The sequence below is a fragment of the Siniperca chuatsi genome, linkage group LG9, assembly GCF_020085105.1.
Source record: "Siniperca chuatsi isolate FFG_IHB_CAS linkage group LG9, ASM2008510v1, whole genome shotgun sequence".
NCBI classification, from domain to species: domain Eukaryota; kingdom Metazoa; phylum Chordata; class Actinopteri; order Centrarchiformes; family Sinipercidae; genus Siniperca; species Siniperca chuatsi.
The window spans coordinates 14,049,672-14,075,922 of NC_058050.1; the positions used below are offsets into that span (position 1 = coordinate 14,049,672).

The 26,251-nt window shown below is 40.7% G+C and overlaps 3 protein-coding genes across 13 annotated transcripts; 2 read left to right on the forward strand and 1 right to left on the reverse strand.

The window, feature by feature from the left end:
• The first annotated feature begins 370 nt into the window (after positions 1-370).
• Positions 371-3,623, forward strand: si:ch1073-228j22.2 (SPRY domain-containing SOCS box protein 2). The gene is made up of 3 exons (XM_044208612.1): positions 371-858; positions 2,310-3,083; positions 3,193-3,623. Exons 2-3 carry the CDS (start codon positions 2,357-2,359, stop codon positions 3,321-3,323), a joined length of 858 nt encoding a protein of 285 aa, XP_044064547.1. The 5' UTR covers positions 371-858; positions 2,310-2,356; the 3' UTR covers positions 3,324-3,623.
• A 135-nt stretch (positions 3,624-3,758) lies between these two features.
• On the forward strand, positions 3,759-16,459 carry msh5 (mutS homolog 5). Of its 10 annotated transcripts, none has more exons than XM_044208600.1 (26): positions 3,759-4,803; positions 6,319-6,426; positions 6,511-6,685; positions 6,817-6,897; positions 7,210-7,263; positions 7,395-7,516; positions 7,621-7,730; positions 8,041-8,076; positions 8,814-8,896; positions 8,988-9,033; positions 9,910-10,048; positions 10,196-10,258; positions 10,350-10,478; positions 10,618-10,690; positions 10,851-10,960; positions 11,119-11,199; positions 11,311-11,398; positions 11,515-11,582; positions 12,338-12,456; positions 12,706-12,832; positions 13,303-13,452; positions 13,703-13,777; positions 15,544-15,690; positions 15,932-16,069; positions 16,167-16,240; positions 16,333-16,459. In XM_044208600.1, exons 2-26 carry the CDS (start codon positions 6,331-6,333, stop codon positions 16,451-16,453), a joined length of 2,505 nt encoding a protein of 834 aa, XP_044064535.1. In that variant the 5' UTR covers positions 3,759-4,803; positions 6,319-6,330; the 3' UTR covers positions 16,454-16,459. The 10 variants fall into 10 exon arrangements, with proteins under 10 accessions (XP_044064535.1, XP_044064538.1, XP_044064536.1 ...); XM_044208603.1 differs by having other exon boundaries at positions 9,910-10,037; positions 10,354-10,478; XM_044208601.1 differs by having other exon boundaries at positions 3,759-4,686.
• Positions 16,460-19,767: 3,308 nt separating this feature from the next.
• LOC122881888 lies at positions 19,768-24,544 on the reverse strand. 2 transcript variants are annotated; one of them, XM_044208614.1, is made up of 2 exons: positions 24,369-24,544; positions 19,768-23,503 (listed from the first exon to the last, which is right to left on the reverse strand). In XM_044208614.1, the coding sequence occupies exon 2, from the start codon at positions 23,487-23,489 to the stop codon at positions 22,665-22,667; it is 825 nt and encodes a 274-aa protein (XP_044064549.1). In that variant the 5' UTR covers positions 23,490-23,503; positions 24,369-24,544; the 3' UTR covers positions 19,768-22,664. The 2 variants fall into 2 exon arrangements, with proteins under 2 accessions (XP_044064549.1, XP_044064548.1); XM_044208613.1 differs by having other exon boundaries at positions 24,114-24,541.
• Positions 24,545-26,251: the final 1,707 nt, after the last annotated feature.

Below are 26,251 nucleotides of genomic sequence, written 5' to 3' on the forward strand. Positions count from 1 at the left end.
TTTTGTATAGTTTATTTTTATTTTATATGCTTATAATTATGTATTATTTTAAGATTCTCTATGTATCTGTACTCATATCTGTCTTCCTGCTGCTGTAACACCCGATTTTCCTCTCTGGGGGATCAATAAAGGATTTCTATCGTATTATCTTGTGTAATTTTACAAGTAAGATTTCGAAAACTTTTAGTTGTAACAGAGTATTTTTACACTGACGTATTGCTACTTTTACTTAAGTAAAATATCTGAGTACTTGTTCCACCACTGTCTAATTCTGCCCAAAACAGTTTGGACCAGTGCGTCAACTTTCTCTGTAAGACAGCGTCCAGGGTTAAAACCCCCTCTCACTGCTTCTCTTTGTGCGCATGCGCTTTCTGGAATAATGAGCCGATTTGGGTTCTATTTTGTTTTTCTCTTTTTGTTAATTAAAAGCCCGAGTTTGATCCTGTTCTTGTGTTTCGCCATTTATGTTTACATTCATTACAGAACAAATTAAAAAAAATACAAAAAATTTAGAGGGGGAACATTCGACGGACATTGATGATGGCTTGTGGTCTCCTCAGCAAGACAGCGGCTTTTCTTCTCAGCGTTCATGAGTTTACAAACGCGTCAAGGGATCTGTCCTTGTCACTGCAGCTCTGTATGGCGTCAGTCTGCAGTGATGGACTGTGCTGTTCCCGTCTCGGAGGTCGTCCCAAAAACCATAATCAAAACACCGGAGAGGGCGGCCCGGTTACGTTACCGAGCAGCGAAAAGACGCACGAGATACATGATAAGAGACTGTTATAAACACACAGATACAGGACGTCTGGAAACAGTCCGCATCAAACTACAACAGTGAAGGATTCAGCAAAACAACTGGTAAGATGTAAAGCCTTACTGGGAGCTTGTAGGACACTGTTTGTTTTGACAGTTTAAATAACCTGAACCATCTTTAAATGTGAGCACGTGGAGACTTTTTATCTGTTGTTATTAGGCTACATGTTTGTTGTTTACTCATTTCTTGGCTAATTGGCTCCACTTCACTCTACTCTAACTTCCCATACCGCTCTGTGTTACCTTATTCTACTATACCTTACCCACTGGTGGAAAGTAAGTACGTTTACTCAAGTACTGTACTTCAGGACTCGTTTGAGGTACTTTTAATTTACTTTATACTCCACTACATTTCAGAGGGAAATATTGTACCTTTTTACTTCACTGCACTGATTAAGATTTTTAAAACCTATAATGAGCATATAAAATGATACACAGTATATGCAAAACCCACCAACAGTATATAAAATACCTATAATTAGCTCCAGCTACAACGTTAAAATGCTGTTTAAATATTAATGCATCAGTAATAATTAACCAGTAGCATAACATGTAACAATATAACTCTGAAAGAGAACATTTAGCCTGAATAGTTTGTATTTTTACTTTAGTAGTAAAAGTAAATTTTGCTGATACTTTTATTCAAGTACAATTTTGAATGTAAATCTTTTAGTGGAGTATTTTTACTGAGTCGTATTGTCACTTTTACTTAAGTAAAGTACTGAATACTTCTTCCACCACTGACCTTACCTTATTGTGCTCTACTTTTACCTAGGCTCCTGTACTCTACTCCACATTATTGTACTTTACTCAGATCTGCTCTACCTTTATTCTGCTCTTCTCTAACCTACCCTACCTTTATTTCTCTGTTATTTTACTTCACTCTGTTCTAGCTTTAAATTTCTCTACTGTACTCTACTTTACCTATACTCCTCTACTACTTAACTCTATTCTACTTTCTGCTCCCCTTTATCTATTATTCTCTACTGTCTAGTCTACTGATACTTTACTCCTCTCTACGTTTCCTTATTCTATTCTACTCTACACCACTGTACTATACCTTACCTATTGTCCTCTAGTCTATTCTACTTTACTGTACTCCCTTACCTTATTCTACTCTACACCACCTGACCACATTCTACTTTAATCTATTTTACTCCACCTCACCTTACTTTCCTTTTCTCCTCTTCTTTACTCCACATTGTTGCCTGCTACTTTAATCTACTTTCCACTCTACCTTATTCTACACCACCTGAGCATATTCTACTTTATCTAACTTACTTTACTCTCCTCTACTCTAGCTTGTATGAAAAAAAATAGATGAATCAATCATGAAAACAATCAGTTAGTTGTAGCCCTTTTCATTTCAGCATAAAAGGTCAAACTTACATGTCTACTAGATGAATAAAGTTTTATACAAAGTCACACTTCCTTATTGTGGAATTGATCATGTGTTATTTTTCAGTGTATAAACAAGTGTTTTGTCTTCTCCACAGCTCTTCCCTGACCACACTGTGTTCAGCTGTATAGTCTGTTTGTACCAATGGGTCTGTCACTGTCAGTTTGGCTGTGCAGCAGGGTAGACGACAGCCCCCCCTCCTCTTCATCAGCTTTCCCTCCGCTGGCTGTCCCCACCTCCTCTCGCCTCGCGGTCACTCTGAACTCCTCTCCGGTCGCTCCAGGAGACAGTCGCTCACACTGGAGCTCAGTCCACCGCTCTCCTCACTTCCTGCTGTCTGCCTGCAAACAGGAAGTGACCCGCTCACCTGTTGAGCGGAGCAGCGATGGGGTGAGGGCGGAGATAGGGGTGATGAGTGGGCTTCACGTCTGGGAGGTGCTGTGGAGCCCCAACCACAGAGGGAGTCATGCCGTCTTGGGCATTTCCAGGCAGAACTGCCCTCTGCAGGCCTCAGGGTACAACGTGCTGGTCGGTGGAGACTCACAGTCCTGGGGCTGGGAACTCAAAACCAATCAGCTCTGGCATGCTGGACAGAGTCTGGGACTTTACCCAGCAAAGAGGAAGAAGTGTCACTCTGAGGCTGCAGAGTCTTCACAACACATAAAGGTGGCAGAGACACCTCTCCCCATCCCCGAGCGCATCCTGCTGGTCCTGGACGCCGACGCAGGGACTCTGGGGTTTATTGTTGATGGCTGTTGTTTTCTCGGCGAAGCTTTTAAAGACCTTCCTCGTGGAGTGGAGCTGTTCCCAGCAGTGAGCAGTGTGAGAGGGGGAGCCAGCATACGACTACGATACCTGAACGGTGCCACACGTGAGTTTTTACACAAATCTGCATTGGTTAGAAATGAATGTGAATGGGGAGCACTGTGTCTTATAAAACACATAAACTAACAGAGATTTTCTTTCTCTCTCCTTCCCAGGTGATCCCCCTGCGCTGATGGCTTTATCTGGACTGTCAATTCGACGGGTTTTAGGGCAGCAGAGGCAGAATCAAATGCACAAACTGCCTCTACCCCCTTGTCTCCAGCACTACCTGCTTTCTAGTCAATAATGTACACTTATGCACACACACACACACAATAGGAAACATTTTGTCAATCACTGAAGTGTACCAAGAATTTACAGAACATTTCCTTGTTATATGAAAAATTATGTACACATGTATTTATTCATCTTATTTATTACAATGTACTACATACACAGTTCACTGATAATATTTTAAAACTAACTGTTTAGTTTCAAAACATCAACAGTGAACTGGGATTTTGAGGGCACTGTTGAATTAAGGAGTGTATTTTTAACTCTACTTCTTTCTTTGTGTATAAAATAAATGACTCCCATTTAAATTTGACATTGTCATTATTGCTTTTTTACAGTTTCATCCTTTTGTGGATGTTAGAAGAAAGGAGAATAAGGGCAGTTTGGTAGTGTTGTGTGGTAGTGTGGAGGCCTTCATTTTTAGAAAACAAAAATCACATTCAGTAAAGAGGAGAAAATTATATTATTATATTACTATTATTAAGCAGAATTGAAATGTGTTGATGCACATAAAAAGTTAGAGAGCCTTAGATCTGTGATTTAAACCTTTTCATTAAACTCTGTCAGTTATAACTAACATGAAACATATTGATGATGCGTTAAATGACATTATACAGTTGCTTATTTTACTCATTAATAACTCCCAAACAAAACTCTCTATGAATTGAATTTCTGAATTAATCTATATTGCTCAATGATAACAAACTGCTTAAATTCAGTTGTATCTTAAAATGAGCATCTGTGTGGTTCGACAAGAGGCAAATATGACTCAGATTCCTGGCTGCTAGCTCAGCTGCTACAGTGCCAAACGGCCAGGCTTTAGAAGGTGAGAAGTATACACTCAGACCACCAGTAATGGAAAATGTTTACTGAGGATGTATGAGCAATATCACAAGGGAAAAATTCCGAATTGAAGTAGATCTACTAAATAGTATCAGTGGTGGAAAGTAGAGGTACTCATGTACGATACTTTACAGCTTTGAGGTAGACCTACTAGCACTTTGAGTAGGCTAACCTATTTATATTTATATTTTTAAAGCAAAACATTACACTCTAAAATATGATGTATTTTTATAGATTGAACTACCCTAATCTCCCTGAGATGTAGCAGAGTGAAAATACAAACACACAAAAGTTGACTTTTATTAGTCCACAGTTTGATCATATGTAAAATCTTTAATAAAACTAAATATAATGACTAAATGTTGTGTCTGGGTCTTTTGTTTAATGTTGTGTCCGTTTAGCTGATGATAATCATTAAGTGAAGTCAAAATTTAGCCAAACAAGACATTTTAACTGTAAAGACTGTACAGTACCTGTCGTCATGACAACAGAGGGACAGGAAGGAACGCCCGCGCAAAAGAGCGCACGTGAAGGTGAGCTCTCTGGGAAACTGACAAGCACTGTTACAGATTTGATCAACTCTTTATAATTATACGTCGGACTTTACCAACGATACTTAAGCTTTCCAATAAAAAGTCCCAACCCCTCCTGTAAGTATATGTTTGCTAACTAAATGAAGAGTAATAATAGTTAGCTTGGCTCAAGGTGGCTAGCATACAATAGCTAGCCTGGCTAAATGGCGACTAACCTGGATTAACATTGCTTTGTTGGCTAACTTATTAACCTAGACTGCTAACTGGCTAAAAGTTTAATTTAAATACTGCTTATTATATACTCAAATAACAGCTGTAGAGCATTAAAGGTGCTATTGTTAACGTTGATAACATCCAGCCACTAGAGGACGCACTCCCCTCCATTACATTGGTTGCCATTTCTTTGCATAACCTGCATTTTTCATGGTGGAGTGGAATGAGACTCAGTAATATCAAGTGATTAATCTTTCTTGATAGAGTAATTAATTCAGCAACATATAGCTATAGCTTAGCTGTAGATGTAGGTTACTTTGTGCTTATGTAACGTTATCTATGGTAATCTTAGGATATAGCTTATAAAAACAGCTGAGCGACACACAGCAACAATGGCTACAGGGAGAAAGGACGACTGTATGATCATATCAGTATTTTCAGATTTTTATGTTAACATGAGTACCGTAGCTGTTGAGCTCAACGCAGCTGGCTACATGGCTAGCTAGCCACAAGTACCTCAGTGAAGTGTCTCATAATAGGGCTAACGTTAGACTGCTATATGAGATGACACCGTCAATAACAGTCACGTTTTGGGTTTAATCACTATAATGAGCAGATTTACAGTAGTTCTGAACCTTAATTTACCTTCGACATGACACATTGGTAAAATATTGGGATCCCACGACCACTCCGTCCTTAAAGAACAGCGACTGTCTTTTCATAAAATGACCAGTCAATCAAGTTGCCCTGCATTAACTTGTACTGGCCCCGGGCCATCGGTTATATCGGACCCTGGCCCACTTCTAAATCCCCTCTGATACGCATCTTTGTTATAACGTTACATTGTTTGAGGGAACTATAACGTTAGTAAACCGGATGCAACTGTCACTATAGCTCCTCAGGGATTGACGCTGTTTTTTTTTCTAATTTTGACAATCTAACCGGTGACATCACATTAGTTAAGGTTTTAAGGACTATGACTGCAATGTAGTTGTTGTTTATATTGTTTAAATATGCAGAACTGTAATTTTATGGGTTATTGTTGTTCGGAAGATTAAGCTAAGATAGCTAATATGTGCTAACATCAGTGTCCGTTTTTACACACTAACTGGCAACTATACCACGTGATACCAACGTGGTTATACTATTGGCTCACAAGCCTCGGTAGAAGCAGGAACCAAACGTCAGACATCTCACACAGAGATAAACAAAACATTAATTTTGGACCCATCACCCAACCCCAATTTTTAAAATGATTAATTCATAATCATAATTTTATTTTTTATTTTTTTAGGAAAAGTGATACTTTTCTTCGGCATCTTTCTAAAAGTTCTGTGTATGTCTTAAATATTCATATACAAAAAATGTTATCAATATAACCCGTCAAATTAGTAGCTTAATTTGACTGTCCCTATTTAGAATTAACTGGTCATGGCAGCACTGGAAAGTCTGAGAGGAGGAGGAGGGTTGGGTTTTGGTCTCCCTGGCATAAATGGAGTTGTAGAAGAGGAGGAAGAGCCACCTGCGGTAAGCTCAGACGTCACACTCACCAGCAGAGTCATAGATAGTTGCAGCAGTTAGATGCACACTCCTGTATTTGTTTATCACCAGGTTTTACTGAGTGTTTTAGCCCAGCATGGACAGGTCGGCCTCTGCTTCTATGACAGTAAGGACTCCTCTTTACATTACATGATAGACACTCCTGACAACTACAAGCTCCAGCTGCTGGCCAGAGGTAAACAATATACAGCATGTTACGCAATCCCAGTCACAATCTCTTCCCCAAGTAAGATTAGGTTTATGGTTATCATGTATTTTCAATAGCGCAGAAATGACAATTATGTATATATAAACTGACAATTGTGCTTGCCTTACTATACTGTATGTACCTCATACCTCATTTTTTCTGTTGTTTAGTCATCCAGGAGGTTAGTCCCCATGTAATAATTACCAGTGCAAAGCAGGAGCGCTGCATGATACACTTCCTACAACAACTTGGTGAGTTCTGGTAGACAAGAATTACCTCGTCATGGGGAGGGGAAACAGAAAGATGTCACACATGGTACAAGTAGTTTCTGGGTCAAGGGAATGCAATGAGATTAGGTCTGCTTGACACTGCAGCCAGCTAGTGTGATAAGGGAAAAGAGTGATTGTATAGCTATTATACATAGCTTTATACATAGACTTTTAATGATCACACTATAGTGACACAATTCTACCATGTGAAACTACTACTTTGAAAATAACTTTTTCTTTCACACAACCAACTATTTTTTTTTCTTCTTTGTTTTCTCATCTGTTGAAACTCAGGTTCAAACCCAGACTACAAACCAGAGGTGGTTACTTATCCATATGTTGACTTTGGTAAACAGACACTAACCCATAATATCCAAATGTCCTCATTAAGTTTTAGACAGGATTTCTGTATTAAATTTGCATGATTTTTCACAATGAACAGTTTGATTTTGAATGGTTGTCAATTTTGAATGTTGCAGGTCTGGAGGTCAGTAAGCAGAGGCTACTTTCTGCCCATCTGCCTTTCCTTCCTGCCTCCATTTCAGAGAGAGACAAAGTGTCCTACCTCTCCTCCTGTATCTCCTTTGACTCGCCCCTGATGGTGAGCCAGCTGTCTACATATCCTATCCATCAGTCTATCATTGTCCATCATTTTCTTGTGTGTATGTGTGTTCATGTGTGTTTGTGTGTGCATCTGTTGGGTAGCTGAGGGCAGTGGGCGCTTTGCTGAAATGTCTGGACAGGAGGAGAGTGGGAGTAGAGCTGGAAGACAGCAGTGTTGGAGTTCCTATTCTACAGTTCCACGCCTACACACTGTAAGACACACATTAATGTGGCCAAGTACAAACACACACACACACACACACACACACACATAGGACTGTGATTACACATTTTCCATAATGAGTTTTGTCAATGAAGAGGGATTTTTACTGCTCTGTATTTAGCTACAGTACACAGGTTTTAGCCTGTCAAACATGCAGCAGTGGCAATTATTTGTGGCAATGTGTTTTCATAGTATATGTACATTTACTGGATTACATTTTCTCTATTCTCTCTATTGCTCTACTTCTCTATATAAAAATGTTGCTTCTCTGAAATGTGCATTGTTTCTTCCCACTATAGTAAAGGCATTGTTTGCATTGACCGAGACACCTACAGGTAAGAGTATTCTTGCACAATCTCTATTACATAAATTATCTTTGTCCAATATATGTAATAATAATAATAATAATAATAAGTACTTTATTTGTCTCCTTGGAGAAATCCATTTTTTCACTCTGTTGTTATTTTTCTTCATTTTTACACACACAGGCCTGAAATACATACATGCACACACTGGACCTATAGACATGCATTGATGTAGAGAGATGGGGCTGCCACATAGCACCGCGGCCCGAGCATTTAGGGGTTCGGTTCCTTGCTGGCACCTCTCCAGCTACCAGCCACATTTCCTACCGTCTGGTCCGAGCTGGACTTGAATCGGCTACCCGCCGGTTCCCAAGCCATGTCCTTACTACCATGCATGTCCCTAAAAGCTGATACTGATCTCCTTAATCGCTCATGAATTGTTCCTTGTTCCACAACCAAAACCTACAGTCCCGCTATTTAGTACATTTGAATTCCACTATTACTTGTAAAAGAAGACTTAGACTATATTCTTAACTTTAGCTCTGTGTTATGTCTTTGTTTTGTTTTTGTTGCAGTTTTAAATTGTTAATGTGGTTTGGCACCTTTTGTGATAAACACTGTATTTATGTAAAATAAGTAAATATAATGTGTTATTGTGTAAAATATGGTATTCAAATCAGCTTTATTATTAGCTGAGGCAGGTAAAAACATATAGAAAGAGACAAGGGGTTGTTGAGAGATCACCATGGATTTTGTATTTGTTCCAGTGTACTGCAGATCTTCAAATCAGAACTTCATCCATCAGTGTACAAGCTGCATTCAGGTGAAAAGGAAGGACTCAGTCTTTATGGTACGCGAACCTGAAGATAGTTTTCAGGACATGATCCCTCTTTCTTATCTAATGATGTTTACATGAACTACTTGTTCTTATTGTGTCACAGGAATACTGAACCGCTGCAGGTGCAAGTTTGGCTCCAAACTGCTACGGTGAGAAACACCTCTAGAGTCCAATCACACAGCAAAAAAATAATGAGGGGCCCTTTACTTCATCAAAAGAGAATATATGACTTTTATTAGAAAAGGTTGTTATTTCTTTCAGCGGGTCCTCAGTATCCAGTTAAACTAAACTGATGTCTTTACCACCTTCCCGTATAACAGTTTATGCAATTGGTATATGAAACTGATGTCTGTTATCTCTAGTGATGTTGCAGCAGCACCACTACTACTACTACAAGTATTATGACTACTACTAAAAGCTTTATAGCTAATTTAATAAACAGAGGAAATTCAAAGTGCTCTACATCATGCATACGACAATAATACTAAACATAACAATTACATAATCATAACTATCTGGTTAAGATTATCACATAAAACAGTTAACTTGAAAAGTTGATTTATTATAAGGAACATTAGGAGCATTAGAAACAAACACTACCAAAGTAACACAAATTAAATTAAAGTTTTTGTCATGTATTTACAAACGAACCGCAGCACAGCTGTTGTGCGATTCAGGCAGAACATTTGTGTTTGTCTCAGGAATTTCAAGGTTTGCATACCGCTGCTTGTATCTATGGCAACAAGATAACTGTGTCAGGTTTTCCAACATAATGCATAATCTGTTTTGTCACCAGTGATATTATGGAGATTTTAATTCCATGCTATGATTAGTGTGAGAATGTACATTTATGTAATTCTGCCATTTTTCTTTACACGACCATTATTTTTTGCATACACACAACATCTGGTTAACTCTGGTAACTCTGGTTATTGTCACAGACTGGAAGTTTTAGAGTTTGCTAGTTTGTAGTATTTGCTTTATAGAAATACGATGAGTCTGAGTGATGTCCTTTCTTCTCTCAGTCAGTGGTTTCTGCGGCCAATGCAGGACCTGGCCGTGTTACACAGGAGACAGGAAGTGATACGTTTCTTCACATCACCGCGGAACTCTGACGCCTTGAACACCCTGCAGTCCTCGCTACGCAACATCAGTAACATACCAGTAACAACTCTGACCAATGACCTACTTTTTTCTCCACATCTGTGACTATTTATCCCCTTACATGCTGTGTCCCCACCTGAACATAGAAATTAGGACTCTGCCTAAAGCCAGTCTGTGTGTGTGTGTGTGTGTGTGTGTGTGTGTTAGACTCTTCTGCGCAGGATGTCTCTCTCTCACACCAAAGTGACCGACTGGCAGAGTCTCTACAAGGTTGGAGCTACAGTATTACCATACACAACACACTATATCCATCTGAGAGGTTCTGTTAAGTGTTGTGTTTGTGTGTGTGTGTGTTTGTCAGACAGTGTACAGTGCAGTGTGTATTAGGGACACGGTGCGACACCTGCCTCAGTCCATTCAGCTCTTTCGTGATATCAGTGAAGAGTTGTCTGACGACCTCCACCATATTGCCTCTCTCATCAGCCGAGTTGTGAGACACACACATTAATACACAGCTGTCAATCTGAGAAATCTCCTGGCTTTTGTTGCCATGATCAGTAGTACACAATTGTTTTGCAGACTGTTGAGTGTTAACGAGTTTGACTCCACCTCTGATTGATTACATGTAGGTGGATTTTGAAACAAGCATAGCTGAAAACCGCTTTACCATCAAACCAAACGTGGACCCAGCAATTGATGAGAGTAAGTGCCTCCATACTGGACTCAAAACTGGAGAAGTTAGTTTAACATTTAATAAGTGTTGAAATGCCTGATCAGAAATCTCTAAGTGTTATGAGCCTGTGTCGATAGTTTCATGTGGTGGTCGATTTAAAGTCTTAACAGTGCTCCCTCCCTCTGTCAGAGAAGAGGAGGATGATGGGGTTGTCCGACTTCCTGACAGATGTAGCCAGAAGAGAGCTGGAACACCTGGACGCTCGCATCCCCTCCTGCTGCGTCATCTACATCCCTCTGGTCTGAGCTTTATGTCTACACAGTTACCGGCTGATATATATTTTTCCAACAACTACATTTTTGTTTCGTCATCTGGCTTGGCCCGGATGTACTGAATGATTTGTGGGATTCATACTATCAGACATGGCTCATATATGATTGTTTAATTCTCCTTACAGATTGGATTCCTGCTCTCTGTCCCTCGCCTGCCCAGCATGGTGGAGAAAGAGGATTTTGAGATAGAGGGGCTTGATTTTATGGTTTGTGTATGATCTTGTCAACATGTTAATTTTGTGTGTTTGTGTTCTTCAAAATGACAAATGCTCATGTTCTGTAATACTCTGCCTTTTCCTTGTGTGCATGTAACCTAGTTTCTCTCAGAGGACCGTCTGCACTACCGTAGCCAGAGAACCAAAGAGCTAGATGACCTCCTAGGAGACTTACACTGTGACATTAGAGGTCTTTAACCTTCTTACTATCAGAAAACTTTTACCTGATAGCTGTGTACCTGACATTTTTAGAAATGACCACAACCACTGAAGGCTTTTTCTGATGGTATACTTCCTGTTTCTCAGACATGGAGACGGCAGTAATGACACAGTTGCAGAGCACAATCCTTGAGAGGAGCGGCTCCCTCTACAAGGTTGGTTTGCATCACTGTGCGCTTCCAGGTTCTAGAGTTTAAAACATGACTCCCACTCTGATAAAATTATTGTTGGCATGAAAGTAATTCTGTTAATGTGTGTAGCTGATTAGCTATCAGTTTGTTGTGATTAGCTATCAGTGTTTCCTTGGATTGTGTTGTACATTTTCATTATGAAACAGGTCCAGCTGCCATTACAAGTTATTTTCAAGTGCTGTGATATTTGTCTCATGACAGATGGGTGTGCTGCTATTTCATGCTGTAATTGCAAATTTTATTGTTATTTTTCAGGGCAGAATGAACAGTAATGTTAGATGATGAGTTATTGTGTTTACAATATTGTAGCTGTGTTTAAAAAAACTTGGCAATTACATTAATGTAAAATAAACAAGGAGCTTTATTAAAATAAACACCTGCAGGATTTCAAACTTATTAAGCTTTATTAAAGTGATACCCAAAATCTCTCTTTTGAGAATTAAACACTTACACTCACCCACCCTCACTGTGGATTCCCATATCAACAAAAATGTTTTGATTTTGTAAAGAAAATTCTCACTGCTTCTGCAACATAACCCACTTCTTTGTTGTTCATCTGTATGCTCAGCATGTTCTAAATACTCATACTTTCCACCAAAATGGACACAGCTTCGATCTCAATTCACATACACAACCCTGTTGAGCTCTAAGTCTAACCTGCTTTTATCAAAACTGCTCAGTTCAGGACAGTCAGTGTGTTTAATGTGTGTGTTGTGTAGGTTCTGGATCTCACTGCTGAGCTGGACTGTCTGATGGCTATGAGCAGCGCCTCCCAAGAGTACGGCTACACCTCACCCAAACTAGCCAGCCACAGGACGATAACAGTCACACAGGGCAGGTAGGCACTCAACCACCAGATAGAAACAATTTTCCAGGTACTCCAGTTCTCTGTAATCTAAAACGTTTCATTATACTATGATGAAAAGTGTCATGTCATGTAAGCTAATCTAACATTAGCTGATTACTAATCATATATACTGTTAACTACCCAAACAGGCATGTGCACACACCACACACACACAAAGCAGAAGTGGTATTTAATATGAGAATGCAGTACAGGATGATTAATGTCTGTATGATTTTCTAGACACCCGCTGTTAGAGCTGTGCTCTCCCGTGTTTGTCGCCAACTCCTTCCAGAGCTCAGAGTCGCAGGGCAGAGTCAAGATCATCACTGGCCCAAACTCATCTGGCAAGAGCATCTACCTCAAACAGGTGGGACAGTCAGAAAAAACTCTCTGCTCCTATAAATTATATACAAGTTTGATCATCTTAGTAACGGGTTAAATGATAAACTGCTTCTGGTCCTGACTGCCTCGATTATACTTTATTATGATTACATAATCTTTTGTGTCACTTTGCCCCATGACACTGTTTCAACATGTCTGTTTCTGTACTGTATGTGACCCAGTGTGTACATGTTTCAGTTTCCTGTTTATCTGAAATTGGCTTGTCATTGATGTTTGGTAGGTTTTGGGGCCAAAAATGCTTTTTTGTTTGTTATTTCTTTTGCTACAACCAGTGATAAGCTGTGTTCAGGCAAGGCGTGTTTTGACCTCCAGGCTGCTATTGAGAGTGACTGATGAGAAGGACTCCTCTCTCTCATTTGGTTAAGTTCACACTACAGCAGTTGTCATCCAACCCTGACTTGTAACTCAACCTGCTTTCTGATTTGACTTTGACAGGTGGGTCTGATTGTGTTCATGGCTCTGATTGGCTCAGACGTGCCTGCAAAGGAGGCAGAGATCGGTCTGGTGGATGGGATCTTTACCCGCATGCAGAGCAGAGAGTCTGTGTCTGTGGGCCTCAGCACCTTCATGATAGACCTCAACCAGGTACCTAACACACACACACACACACACACACACACACACACACACACAAACTTTTATGCACACAGGCTTCTGTGTGTGTATGTATGGCAGTGTGTGGGTGTGGAAATAAAAGATATGAACTTCCAACATTACTGTCCTCCAGCTCCACTCCCACTCTCCACCTGTCAAGACATTTTTACTGCCTACAAACATAACACACACACACACACAATAAAAGTGTAGTATAACACTTTGTGTCTCTATTCTCCAGATGGCCCAGGCCCTCAACAGCAGTACCGGCAACTCATTAGTTCTCATCGATGAATTTGGAAAAGGAACTAACACAGTAAGAAGAACTTGTTCCAGTGCTTTGTGAATTAAATACATATGTATACACATAACAAGGACACACAGTGTCATTAATGTGAAGCGCCTGAAACCAATCCCAGCCAATATTATCCAATTTAGAGCTGCAGCACGAACAGACCTTCAGTTCAGCCCAACATGTGCCACCTATCAGCAAGAAAACAACAGCAGCTGTGTAGAACTACAGATACACAGTAGAGGTGTTGATGTGCGCCATCTACAGGCAAGGGAAGTAATAATGCAATTTTGGAACTGCAGGCAGGATATAACTGCTAATTTTCAGTAGCTGCTATTTGTGTGTGTTGAAGTGTTTCATATATACTTTTTTTTTTTACATTTTTTATTTTGGTTTTGGTAACTGGAGCACATTTCCTGCTGGATACTAGGAAACGTACAGAGTTCACACTGCATCATTATGTTCTCTGTCCTCCATCACTGTCTGCCAGGTTACTCTAGAGAGGGATGGGGACTGTCCAAACCAATTTTATTTGTCTAAAGAAGAAATAGAGGTGTGAGTGGCAAAGGCCAGAACAAAACAACAAAAGAAAATTACCAGTGTAGGTTGAATAAGTTTCGCCTTAGCCCGGATCATAGATATTAATGACAATAATTTAAAGCGACTATAATCAATATATTAATCACAACGGTGTATCAAATGACAATGTGAAAACAATGTGACAAAGTGAAAGGGGTCTGTCGTAGTGATGAACCTACATCACCTGAATTTGCAGCTCCCCTCGGCTTTACAGGGGTTTATAGTGAGTTTCACCTCATTGTTTAGCTGTCCTGCCCACAGCGTTACAGTTTTGATTCACTCTCACTGCTCTCATAGCATTGTTTCAGTATCAAACAGCCAGATATTTTCCTCAGGAGTTGACAGAGACCAAAAACAGTGAAGTGAAGAGTGAATATTGGACTTACATTCACCAGGCGGACAGAAACACGACTTCAAATGAATGATAATGTTGCTCCGTAATGGCTGGATGTGTAAATAAGCAGATTGCGACTGTTTGCTAAAAGTTCCCATTATCAACATAAAAGGTGATGATATGTCAGTGTTCTGTTCACAACTTGTTTCCACTGCCCCAAGTGGCCAAAAGTTATTGCAGGTTAAATTATAGATTTCATTTTAAATAATCTTTAAAAGCTAACATGTTGCTGCTGTTGCTTTCCTTTCCTGTAGGTGGCTCAGGTGGTCGGACCATGACGAAACACCTCCCCCTTGTGGAGAATGTGCAACCTATTTATACAACAAAAGTTCCAACGTAAACATACAAACTTTGATTTGTCTTTTGTGATTAGAATTCAAATAGACTATAATTACTTACACAGATAATTTCTATTCTTGTGTGCATGGGTACATGTTTTCGTCATAAATCAATACATTTAATCAAGATGCCTGGCTTACTTTAATAATAATTAGGTTACTGTGGCATGATTATTGCCAGTAAATAGCAATTCATTTGCAAAGATGAAGTATAATCACCTATGACATTAGCGTCAATAAAGTCAACATTTGTTTTTGCAAAACTGTTGATCACTCAAAAAGAAATGGGGACATCTGGTGGGTGGACCTTTTAATCCACAGACCATTAGGCAGGAATGTTCTGTTCATTGGTTTATTCGTGGCACCAACTCAGTCTCAGGCTGTCAAGGGTTTGTGTAAAGAGCTTAACCATAACCTTAACCAATAGCAGCTTCGTCCTTGCTCAGAAACACAACCAACAGTATAATGTTTCCTTTCAGGTGGACGGACTGTCCCTGCTGGCTGCATCGATCTCTCATTGGTTGAGAAAAGCTCCGTTGGATGTTCCTCACGTCCTGTTGGCTACTAACTTCCACAGTTTACTGCAGCTGGGCCTGCTACCCTCCTCTGGCCTGCTGTCTCTCCTGGTACTGAGAAATACTCAACCGAGCTTGCACAATGAGTGCCGGAAGCATTTTGTGAATGTTCAGTGAGGTTTCATGATGGTAAAATAATGTGCTGCAGAATAATGTTGACAACAAAACTTGATCAATTAGATAATGAGGCTTCACTTGAGATTTGTTTTACCTCATTAGAAGTTTATTTTATAAGTATGGGATTTTTGTGTGTGTGTGGTTGTGTTTTAATGTGTGTGTGCATGTGTGTTAGACTCTAGAGACAGCAGTGGACGGGGATGAGTTGGTGTTTCTGTACCAACTGAAGGAAGGAATCTGCCAGTCCAGCTATGCTGCCAACATCGCTACATTGGCAGGCTTGCCAACTAGCCTTGTACAGAGAGGAGTGGAGGTAAACACACACACACACACACACACACATAGATACACAGATACAAAGAAGCATGCTGACATAGACTGACTGTGTGTGGGTGTGTGTGATTGGTCAGGTGTCTGAACTGTACAGAACAGGAAGACCTATCAAACGCATTGACAAAGCATCATCAGATGAGCAAGCAAACAGGTTTGTTAAACTCCAGCTACACAGAATGACAATGAAAAACAGAGCAGTGTATGTGAAACAGACAGATATGTTTGCATGTGTGTGACTGACAGGTGCAGGTCTGTGGTGAAGAAGTTCCTGAGCCTCGACCTGGAGGACAAAGACTTGGACCTTCAGCACTTCATGAAAGAGGAGCTCGTGCCCTCTGCTGGGGAGCTGCTGAACCGCAGCTGAACTGTTCCGCAAACGTATTTCTACAGCTCTGTGGTCAGTTTGTTCATTCACTATCTAATGTTTTCAGTTGGTTTTGGGAGAGAGAAGACTTATTGATGTTCCACCTGTAGACAGGATATATTTATCTGAATACATGACAATAATTCTGTTACAGTATGACTGAAACATGTATTATACTGCAAGTGTTGAAAAGGTTTATTTTGTAGCAAAGGGAAAAAAAGCAGCTTGATTTTTTCTTGGTTTTTTTTCAGTTGAAATACCATAAAGTTGACAGATTGGTTGGATTAAAGTCTTTCAAAATTAATATGTTTATGCCATAATTATCTAAGTGGTGTTTTCTAATTCAGCAGTCTATTGGACAGTACAAAAGTTCTGTAAAGCTGGTGATTTGTCTTCACCATATGGTTGAAGTCCTTTCAGCATCACTTCAAACTTCACGTTTTTGTCGAAACATAAATAAATGCAGGTTGTTTATTGTACTCCCGCTGAGGCTTCAGTGAGGTGCCAGGTAGTTAGAACAGCCACAGTGAGATACAAAAATGTGGTGACTGGAAGTTTGTACGCCGAGTTGCAGAAGGGAGTGTCGCAGCAGTGTTTGGTCATGACAAAGATGGTTTTGTTGGAGAAAAGCTCCACCGTGGTCTCCACGCCGCACTCCCCTGCCTTCACGCAACCCAAAGTCTTAATGTCTAGAGTATCAGCTGGGGAGACAAGACGATGGTATTCAGTATAACACCTCTAATAAATTAAACTAAAATACATTGAATAAGTTTACCCCGGTAACCTTTCTAATGCATAGATATTCATTAATAAACAAACACAGACTAAAAATACAGTCTTATCCAACACACCTGCCTTCCCTCGGCCCGTGTAGCAGCGCTCCCCGAGGCTGCAGTTGGTTTTGGTGGTATAGCAGGCATCCCAGAAGCCCAGGTCACAACGGAAACACTCCTGGAACACCTCTTCTTCCTCAAATCCCACTGACTCCATGAGTTGCTCCAGCTGCTCCTCCTCCTCACCTAAGCTCAAGGAACACCACAGAAATAGGACAGTTTGATACAATAAAGCTTTTCTGGCATGAAGTTTGTTGCCAAAGGAGACAGTGTCTAACAACAAGATAATTGGGAAAAAAAGGTTATTGAATTAGTTATTGTTATTGAAAATGTATATGTAATTATATATATATATATAAAGTTAAGAACAGAGGTAAATGGATGAAATTATTTGGATTATCCAGATTTTGAGGCATTTATGTAATAGCTTGTTGGACACATTTATTACTCAGGGGGTGCTGAATGTGTGAAGCACTGGAGCGCTGTTGAAGGACATCAAGCCAAACTGATGAGCCACATTCTGCCGAACACTTAAGCATCTCAGAAATATTTTGTTTATTCTCCAGCAGTCTGGAATTTGTTTCTTTGAGTGGATGACTTGTGTTATTCAGGGAGTGCTCCAAGTCTTCGGGCTGCATCGTGTTTTTATTAACCATACAGATACTGGAATTAATTGAAAGAGTTGGCAGGAGTGGGACGAACCCTTAGTTATTCCTACCACACTGTACTTTACAATCCCTCAAAATAATACAACTAGTGCCACACATTAGCTCTTGAAATGCAAAGAGGCTTTTTCCTAAAATTTGTAATTTATTGGCAACAGAACAAAAAGTTTTCTAACTGTTCATCAAATGTGGCTGAAAATCCCTTTAAAGTTAAAGTCTCCATTTTAAGCTCATATTAACTTTGCCATTTTCTATTCAAATAACTGTACAGACAGCATATTTGGATACAAAAACATGTGATTATCCAGGCAGTTTTGGATGTAACAGCGTCTCTGTTTGAGATTAAGATTTGGAGTTCATTGTCAGAGTACATGCAGTTGCCAAATGGCTGGCTTCAGTGCTGCTATAGGCTGCTGCTGGAAAAGGACTAATCTCCTTCTCTGGGCCATAAGATGAGTTTCAGGGAGACTCACAATCCTTATCCCCTCTCATCTTGTTAGCTAGTGCTAGCTCAGGTAAACTTGCATGCTAAAGAGTATTGAGGTGGGGTTAGGAGAGTACAGACTTATTAAATCTATAATCAGTTGCTAATTTATTAGGTACACCTCGCCCGTGCAGTCTAATGCAACAGTCATGAAATAAATCCCTCCCTCATGAGGTTTATCATGTTCAGTATTTGTTTTAGAAAGGTGATGATTCGACATTTTGGAGAATGTAGTTTGTGGTGTTGTTCAACTGTGTTTCTAATATTTTCTTCACCCCACAATAAGGGTAGATTAAACTGCAGCCTCCAAAATGACCATACCATTGAATTAATACCTCTTTTAAAAAAGTTTCAACAAAAACTGAAGATTATAACCTTCAGGTAGGATTCAGGTACCTTCAGGTGGGATTTATTGCAGGACATTTTTATTAGCCTGCACTGGCTAAATGTACCTAATAAACTGGATTTTTGGATAGACAGAAAATGCTGATACATATTATTCTGATAATCGATTAATCTCTTTTTCAAGCAAAAATGTGATGGTTCCAGCTTCTCAAACATGGAGATTTGCTGCTTTTCCTTGTCTTACATTATAGTAAATATTTTTGGGTTTTAGACAAAACTAGACATTAGAAGCTGTCACTTTGGACTCTGGGAAACTGGGATGGACATTTTTCACTATTTTCTGATGTTTTATAGGCCAAACAATTAATAGATTAATCAAGAAAATAATCTGAATGAAAATAATCATTAATTGCAGCCCTAATTTATTGCTGGGCTGTTGTATTAGACTGCAGTCTAATATTTCACAAATCAAGTGGGCTGTTAATTATATATACATAAATGTAATAACCAGTAAGAATCTGTTGCTCATGAATATGAACTATCAACCAGAAATGATTAAGATTTTTATGCCTAGTTGTTGGTCTTTAGGGGTAAAACATAAAAGCTTTAGTAGCAGCAATGTTGTACAACAGAAGACGCTGTTTGGTCTACACTCAGGTACTATGTCATCTTACCTTGAGCAGGTGTGAGCATCATGATGGCAAAAACACAGAATATTAGTCCTTTCATTTTGACCGGGATACTTCTTCCATTGACTGCATCATGCAGACTGCTGAGGAGACCGGAAGCAGGGCTGAAAGTGGATTAGTCAGTAATGCACCTGTCAGTCCTTCACCAATCACAGCTGCTGAAAGGCTGCAGATGATCAAACAAGGGAAGTTTTAGAGGGGGACGCTGCAAATTACAAACCTCACCTGGATTGTAAGGTCTGTGAGAGAAGAGGGGGTGGGATGTGGAGTTTGGCAATCAGAAGGATTTCATGTCTCCTTAAATGTCAGAAAGTGTAATTTGGTTTATTAGCTGTTTTAACAGAAGATACAGTGTGAATGTTACATATAAAACCAGGCTGGTAACTCGTCCCTATGTTTTGATGAAATACTGAATACAAGATGTAGACAAAGGTGGTGGAAAAAACATTTCTCCATCCAGCTGATGCTTCCCACTTTTTACAGAGATGTCTTAACTGAATCCCTTTTCCTGCTGTAACAGGTGAAGTCTTTGAGTTAAAAAAAACAGTTTTTTAAACCGGCATCTTCAGGCTGGTTGATCCTCAGTCACTCACATCCTTTATACCAGAAAATGTTGATCAAAGCTCTTCTCTCTTTTAAGGAACAGAGAAATAGCATGCGTCCTGACTCAGCGCAGGGTTTAAGCAGCTTACAGCCTCCCATCCGTCTGCCCAGATATGTATCAACACACACTCGCACATTAATCTCTCAGAGGAGGGAATTCGATTCAGTTATATTCTCAATGCAGCAAAAAATGTGTGTCGCTGAATTATGTAACAACACTGTCGCATACACACACACACACACACACATTCTGATGTACGCATGAGAAACCTCAAAGACTTCTTCTATTCTGTGTTGCTGCAGTGCTGCCTGCATGTGTGTGTTTAGTGTCAGATTCAAAGACATTTCACATCTGAATTCACAGTCTATTTCTGAACATCAGGATTAACGCCTGGTAAATCGAACTCTATATGCAACATGTGTATGAAGAAACAGGAGCACAATTATTCCTGCTACTAGCAGAGCTGAAACAGTTAGTTGATTAATTGTTTGAGTCATTTTTTAATCAACAATACCACACATTTGCTAGTTTCAGCTTCTGAAATGTTGCTTTTTTTGTCTTATATGATAGTAAACTCAGTATCTTTGAGTTTTAGACTGTTGGAAGAATTAAAGACTTATTTTTCAGTATATTTTCACTACATTCTGACAACTTTGTGATATTTTGGAGGATGTAGCTTGTGGTGCTATTGAACTGTACTGCATTATTACAGAGACCCTACCCTCATTGATATAAATGGGGTGGACAAAATAATAGACTGTCAGTATAACAATACAATTAAACAGCACTACAAACTGCGGCCTCCAAAATGACCACAAAACCTCTCTAAAATTGAACATTGAGAAGGTAGGATTTATTTCGGGTCTGTTTTATAAGACCACATTAGTTTTAGCTGGGTGTACCTAATAAACCAGTGACTGAGTGTACACAAAAAGATTTGACAATAATTGAGAAAATAATCTGCAGATTAATCGGTAATGAAAATAATCTTTAGTTGCAGCTCTACAATCCAGCATCTTTCCTTCTAAATGTAAACACATCAGAGATCTGACGCTCAGAAGGAATCATGTATGTGTGAGAGTGCGGCGAGAGCTGCTTTTCTGAGCGATAAGTGCGAAGGAGGCTGCTTGCAGCTTGTTGAAAGATTCAGACACATCTCCCCAACTCATCCCTGCTACTGAAAGATACATCCAGCATCTTAAAACACCATACTGTACCTACACAAAACCCTCTCTACTGAGTGTGTGTGTATATGTGTGAGAGAGAGAGATGGGTGCTGCTTTTAGTGAGTGAAATGTGTGGCTGCAAATTACTGTACACTTCAGTCTCGGTCGTCATCTGGATGGCAGTATCCCAGCATGGGCCCAAACAACAAGGAAATACTCCACAGTCCTAAAGCACCTATAAAAACCTTCAGACTGATCCCCTGTGTAATTAGAGGCTGGAGGAGAAAATGCTGGCGATAATTAAAATCCTACCCCCTTACCCCTTAGCCTGTTCAAACTAAGCTTTTGCTTAATTGGTCCCGACAACATTTTACTCTGCATTGTTTTGCTCTATTTTCTCTACTTCGCTGTTTTGCAGAAGCCAAGGATTGAGATGGAGGATGGAGTATTTGAATAAAGCGTAGGAATCAGATGATGAAGAGAGAGGAGATGAAAGGTCGGGATGGTGGGAGAGTGAGGCTTCAGTTACACGACTCACAGGACCGCTTTTCTCAGTTAAGCAGCGTCAGGAATAACTTATAACAGCCTCACCAGATTTTGCTTCTTTTTTTTAAAAGTCATTGCTCTTTTCTTTCTATCCACCCTCTGATTGAAAAGATCTCGCCTCACCACACTCGCGAAAAGGGAGACAACTGAGCAGCTGACACTGAATTTAAAAAAAAAAAAGAAGGTTGAATTACGGTAAAAAACTGAAACCCGAGTCCACACTTGCATGTGTACAGAGAACCAGCTGGTATTTATAGCGTGGCTGTAGGTGTCGAGCGAGGGGAGTGTGGCCTTGTGTGCTTCTCTTGTTTGTACTGAGACACAATTTCCTCAGATAAAGAGTAGATTACAGTATGTGTGAGATTAGATAAAGACTCATTTGAGACCTAATCTGGTTCATCTCTTAACCAAACCACTCCAGCAAGGAAATGTAGACGCTGTTCCTCTGCATGGAAGATGTGTGTGTGTGTGTGTGAGAGAGAGAGAGAGGGTGTGAGTGTGTCTATCTCCCAGTATGGCACCCAAATAAGTTTTCAGCTATCCTCCTCACGTCCAAATATGGTCAAACAAGCAGTGTCTTTAGGGGTTTTGGGCATGGGTGAGTTGAAAGACAAGATGGCGAGTTGACATCAAACAGCATAGCTCCAATCTTTCAAACGTGGGTGAGTCAGAGAACGATGTAGCACAAAAACACCCTTCACAGACAGTGACTAAGAGCCACTGCGCCACTCGGAGGCACTAAAACATACCAACAAACATTTAATCTGTTTATTGAGGAATGCATAGTCTTGTCTTTAGTGTGTGTCTGCACGTGAAGCGTTCGAATGCATCTCATCATGCATATTTTATGAGACAGTAGAAGTTGAACCAGTAGGGGGTTCAGTGTTGATGTGGCGGAGAAGAGCCTGTCCGTATGTTGAAGTTGATTTCACTAGAGTTGCAAGAGTCTGAGCAGACGGAGGAGTTAGAGATGGACAGGCAGGGGGAAGGAGGGTGAGGAGTTGGCTCCTGGTGGTGCAGAACTTGGGCCAGTAGGGTTGATCTTCCCTCCATCTCCTCCTCCTCTTCCTCCTCCCTGTCCTCCTCTTTATCTCTACCTCCTGCATTTGATGAAAGCGGTGGTGATGGTCTGCTGCTGATGTTGTGTCTGTTCCTGCGAGGTGGAGAAAGAAGGAGAGAAGGACCACAGTTCTGGTTCGAGAGGGGGAGTGTGTGGGCCGGAGTGGCCCAGGATCCCTGCTCTCCATCTTTACACTCCCACTGCTCCTGACAGCTGAAGCTGGGCTGCTCCTGCGAATCCTCCCAGCCATTTCCTCCCTTCAGATCCTCAAGGTCATCAGGTGTCTCTCGTCTGAGGACTTCGTCCTGGTTCTCATACAGCAGCGTGGCGGCGCAGATGAAAATGAACAGGCCCACTCCCATGACCATGGGCCCAGCCAGTTTCATCCTCTCAATGTGGGTGCTGCCTCGGCCGCCCGCGGGCTTTGGTGCTGCAGACACGTAGCCCGCCACCGCAACACTCATCCCCACCAAAACCACCGCTACACCCAGCATTAGCCACACGCCTGGGGCAGAACGCAGTTGCAGTTTGGTTTGGAAGGCTTTGCCTTTCCTCAGGTGTCTGTGGCATGCTGAGTGGCAAACAGGTGATGACCGGGTGGAGTGGGAGGAGGCAGGGCTGCAGACAGGACTGGCTGCTGTCATCCTCTGGCTTCAGACTGAGCAAAGACAAGAAGACACAGAAGAGAGGACAAAGAGCAGAAATACAAGAATTAAGCAAGAAAGTGTTGCATGGAGCATCAGAGGGAGAGAAGATAGTTTACTCTGCATTGCACACAACAGGAAACAGCTGCTTTAATAAGACATGTGGCCGAGTTAATGAGATGCCAACCCTTCTGCAGCTCCTCCAGTGTCTCTGGAGCCACTCTCTACTCTACCCTGCAGCAGCCCCTCTGAACCCGGACTCAACTGTTATTGAACCACTCATTCATCATCATGGGTGTAAAAACAACTGACCCCTTTCAGGACCTTGTGATTTCACTTCACAATCTCGCTGCAGTCATGAAAATAGTCATGTTACTACGGTAATTGCTCTAAACTAAACTCATGATATAATTCCCCCCTGAGGCAAGTGAACACAGCGGGTGATTCAACAGGACGCAAACGAAGATGATCAATTGCCTTTCAAGTCATGTTTCATAAGTGCTCTTACGCATTCATCTTTAATTCACGGTGCTCGACAGCACTGTTGCTGACTACAGTAATTTACTGCAGTTCACTGTCCGGCTACTTTAACGCAGTCAGTATAAAATCAGATTGAGTACTTGCCTTGTTTTGGACGTAAATCCGAAGCAGAAACAGGCTCCTCGGCATTATCAAAATAAATAACCATGAGTTGCGTTATTCCTCCCACTCCCGTGTGTCTTTTCCACCACTTTGATTCGCGGTTAAATCCTCACTTTCACCTAATTCCTCCTCAGATTAAGACGTTTTTCATCCTTGGCTTTACTGTGTGAGCCAGCGGCGCAACAGCGGGCGCTGCAGAGCCTGAAATGAAGCTTTTATAGTAAATAACAGTCTTACTAAAAGTGGTGCAAAGCTGCTCTGCCTGTCTGGGTCTCCTCGCTGCTCTGTGCGTCTATGCAGCCTGTGTTTTGATTAGTCTCTCTCAGTGTGTGTAGAGGAGGGGTCGTGGGAATCTGTGGCTGGTCCAGGCCAGTCCCACGGTGAGCCCAGTTATTCTTAGTGATCACCAGCAGGCAAAACAGAGAAGTTAGTGAAGAAGCAGCCGCCTGTATGTAGAGTAAATACATAAAATGTGCAAAAATATATATATTATAATTATTATTATACCCTTTACTGAAAGGACCATACTAGTGTGTTTTCAAGTTGTATCCCCTTAACTACAAATCCTGAACACTTTACATTTTCGCTGACTATTTTCAAATACATGATTTGACAGTTTTAGATTTTTTTGACTATTTTTCTTTTCCATTCAATTCTGTATGATATGAAAATCGATTAGTAGATGCTTGAATTGTGCTTAAAGGGGAACTCCACCGATTTTACACATCAAATCTGTTTACAGGTCTTGGGGTGTACTACTGCATATGTGACAAAAAAAGTTATAGAAGCCTTTAGTGGCTACAGAGGGACCTGTGTGAAGTCTGATAAATTGCCTCAAGTGATGTCACTTGAGTCAGGTGGGGCTGAAGACTACAAGTTAGAAAATCTGGAGGTGTGGAGTTAGAAATAAGTGCTTACCAGACCTCTGTAGTCCGCTCCTCATCTCTGCTTGAGGCTAGCAGCTCGAGGCTACATTAGGCACTACTAGCATAACACACCCAAATCTCTGACTGAACTGTCGGTGATGGAGTTGCATTGTGGGTAATGTAGGCGCCAGGTTTTGACAAGGAAACTCACTGCCACTAAATGTCAAACTAGATCACCAGCATCTCAGACCAAAACAAACGCCCACCAGACTCCATTGAGAAAAACATTGCAGCTCATTGCAAAACACTCATTCAGACTGGACAGAAACAAAATAAAACTCACCAAAACCGTCTTTGTTAGTCTTTCCACTGTTCCAACAATTACCAACTCTGGTTTGTTCGAAATAAATACTTAATTCACCGAGTTAGATGTGAAAAGGCAGCCACGAAACGGGCTGCAATGGCTACAAACGTAATCCTTGGGGACAAATGTGCCCGTCAAAGTACGTCCACTAAAAGTGCTCGTTTTTGCCACTGACAGGCTCAGAGACGCCATTCTCTGCTCATGACACCATTACTCCACTATATCTTTACATAACATATATTAGTGTTCAAAATCTATACACAGAACCTTTAAGTTGTGTCCATTGCAGGGCTCATTAAGTTAGTTTTAATTTTTTTCATCTATACTACATCCTGGCCCACATAGCATACACATGTAGGTCAGATCTGGGCCACTTTTGGCTAATTTTCTGGCAATGGTAACAGGTGTCAAATGGGCCAACAGATACGGCCCATATACTGTACCACTAGCCAGCATTTGGATGATCCAGCTTGTTGCTTAGAGGCCAGGTGTAGCCAACCCACCGAGTGGTGTGTTTAGGGTGAGCTGTGATGTGTTGCATGCAGGCCTGCTATGGCCCACACAGCATACTAGTTTGTGGGTGAGTGTTGCCTATTTGCATGTGGGTCACGTATTAGCAACACACAGCAAGCCAGTTTGAAGTTTGAGGGTCGCGATCACGCTGCAACATGCTATCTCAAAAATGTCAACTTTTGCTCAATTTTACATGAAATGTGGGTCACAACACTTGAAACAGCCTCATTTTAATGTTTAGAGCTATTATTTTAACAAACAATACGACTACATAGCTATATGACAATATGCCCAGGTGCTCTGATGTTATAGCTATACTGATCCAATGTTAACTTTCCATCATGATATTTTTGAGGTGAAAAATTCAATATGTATTG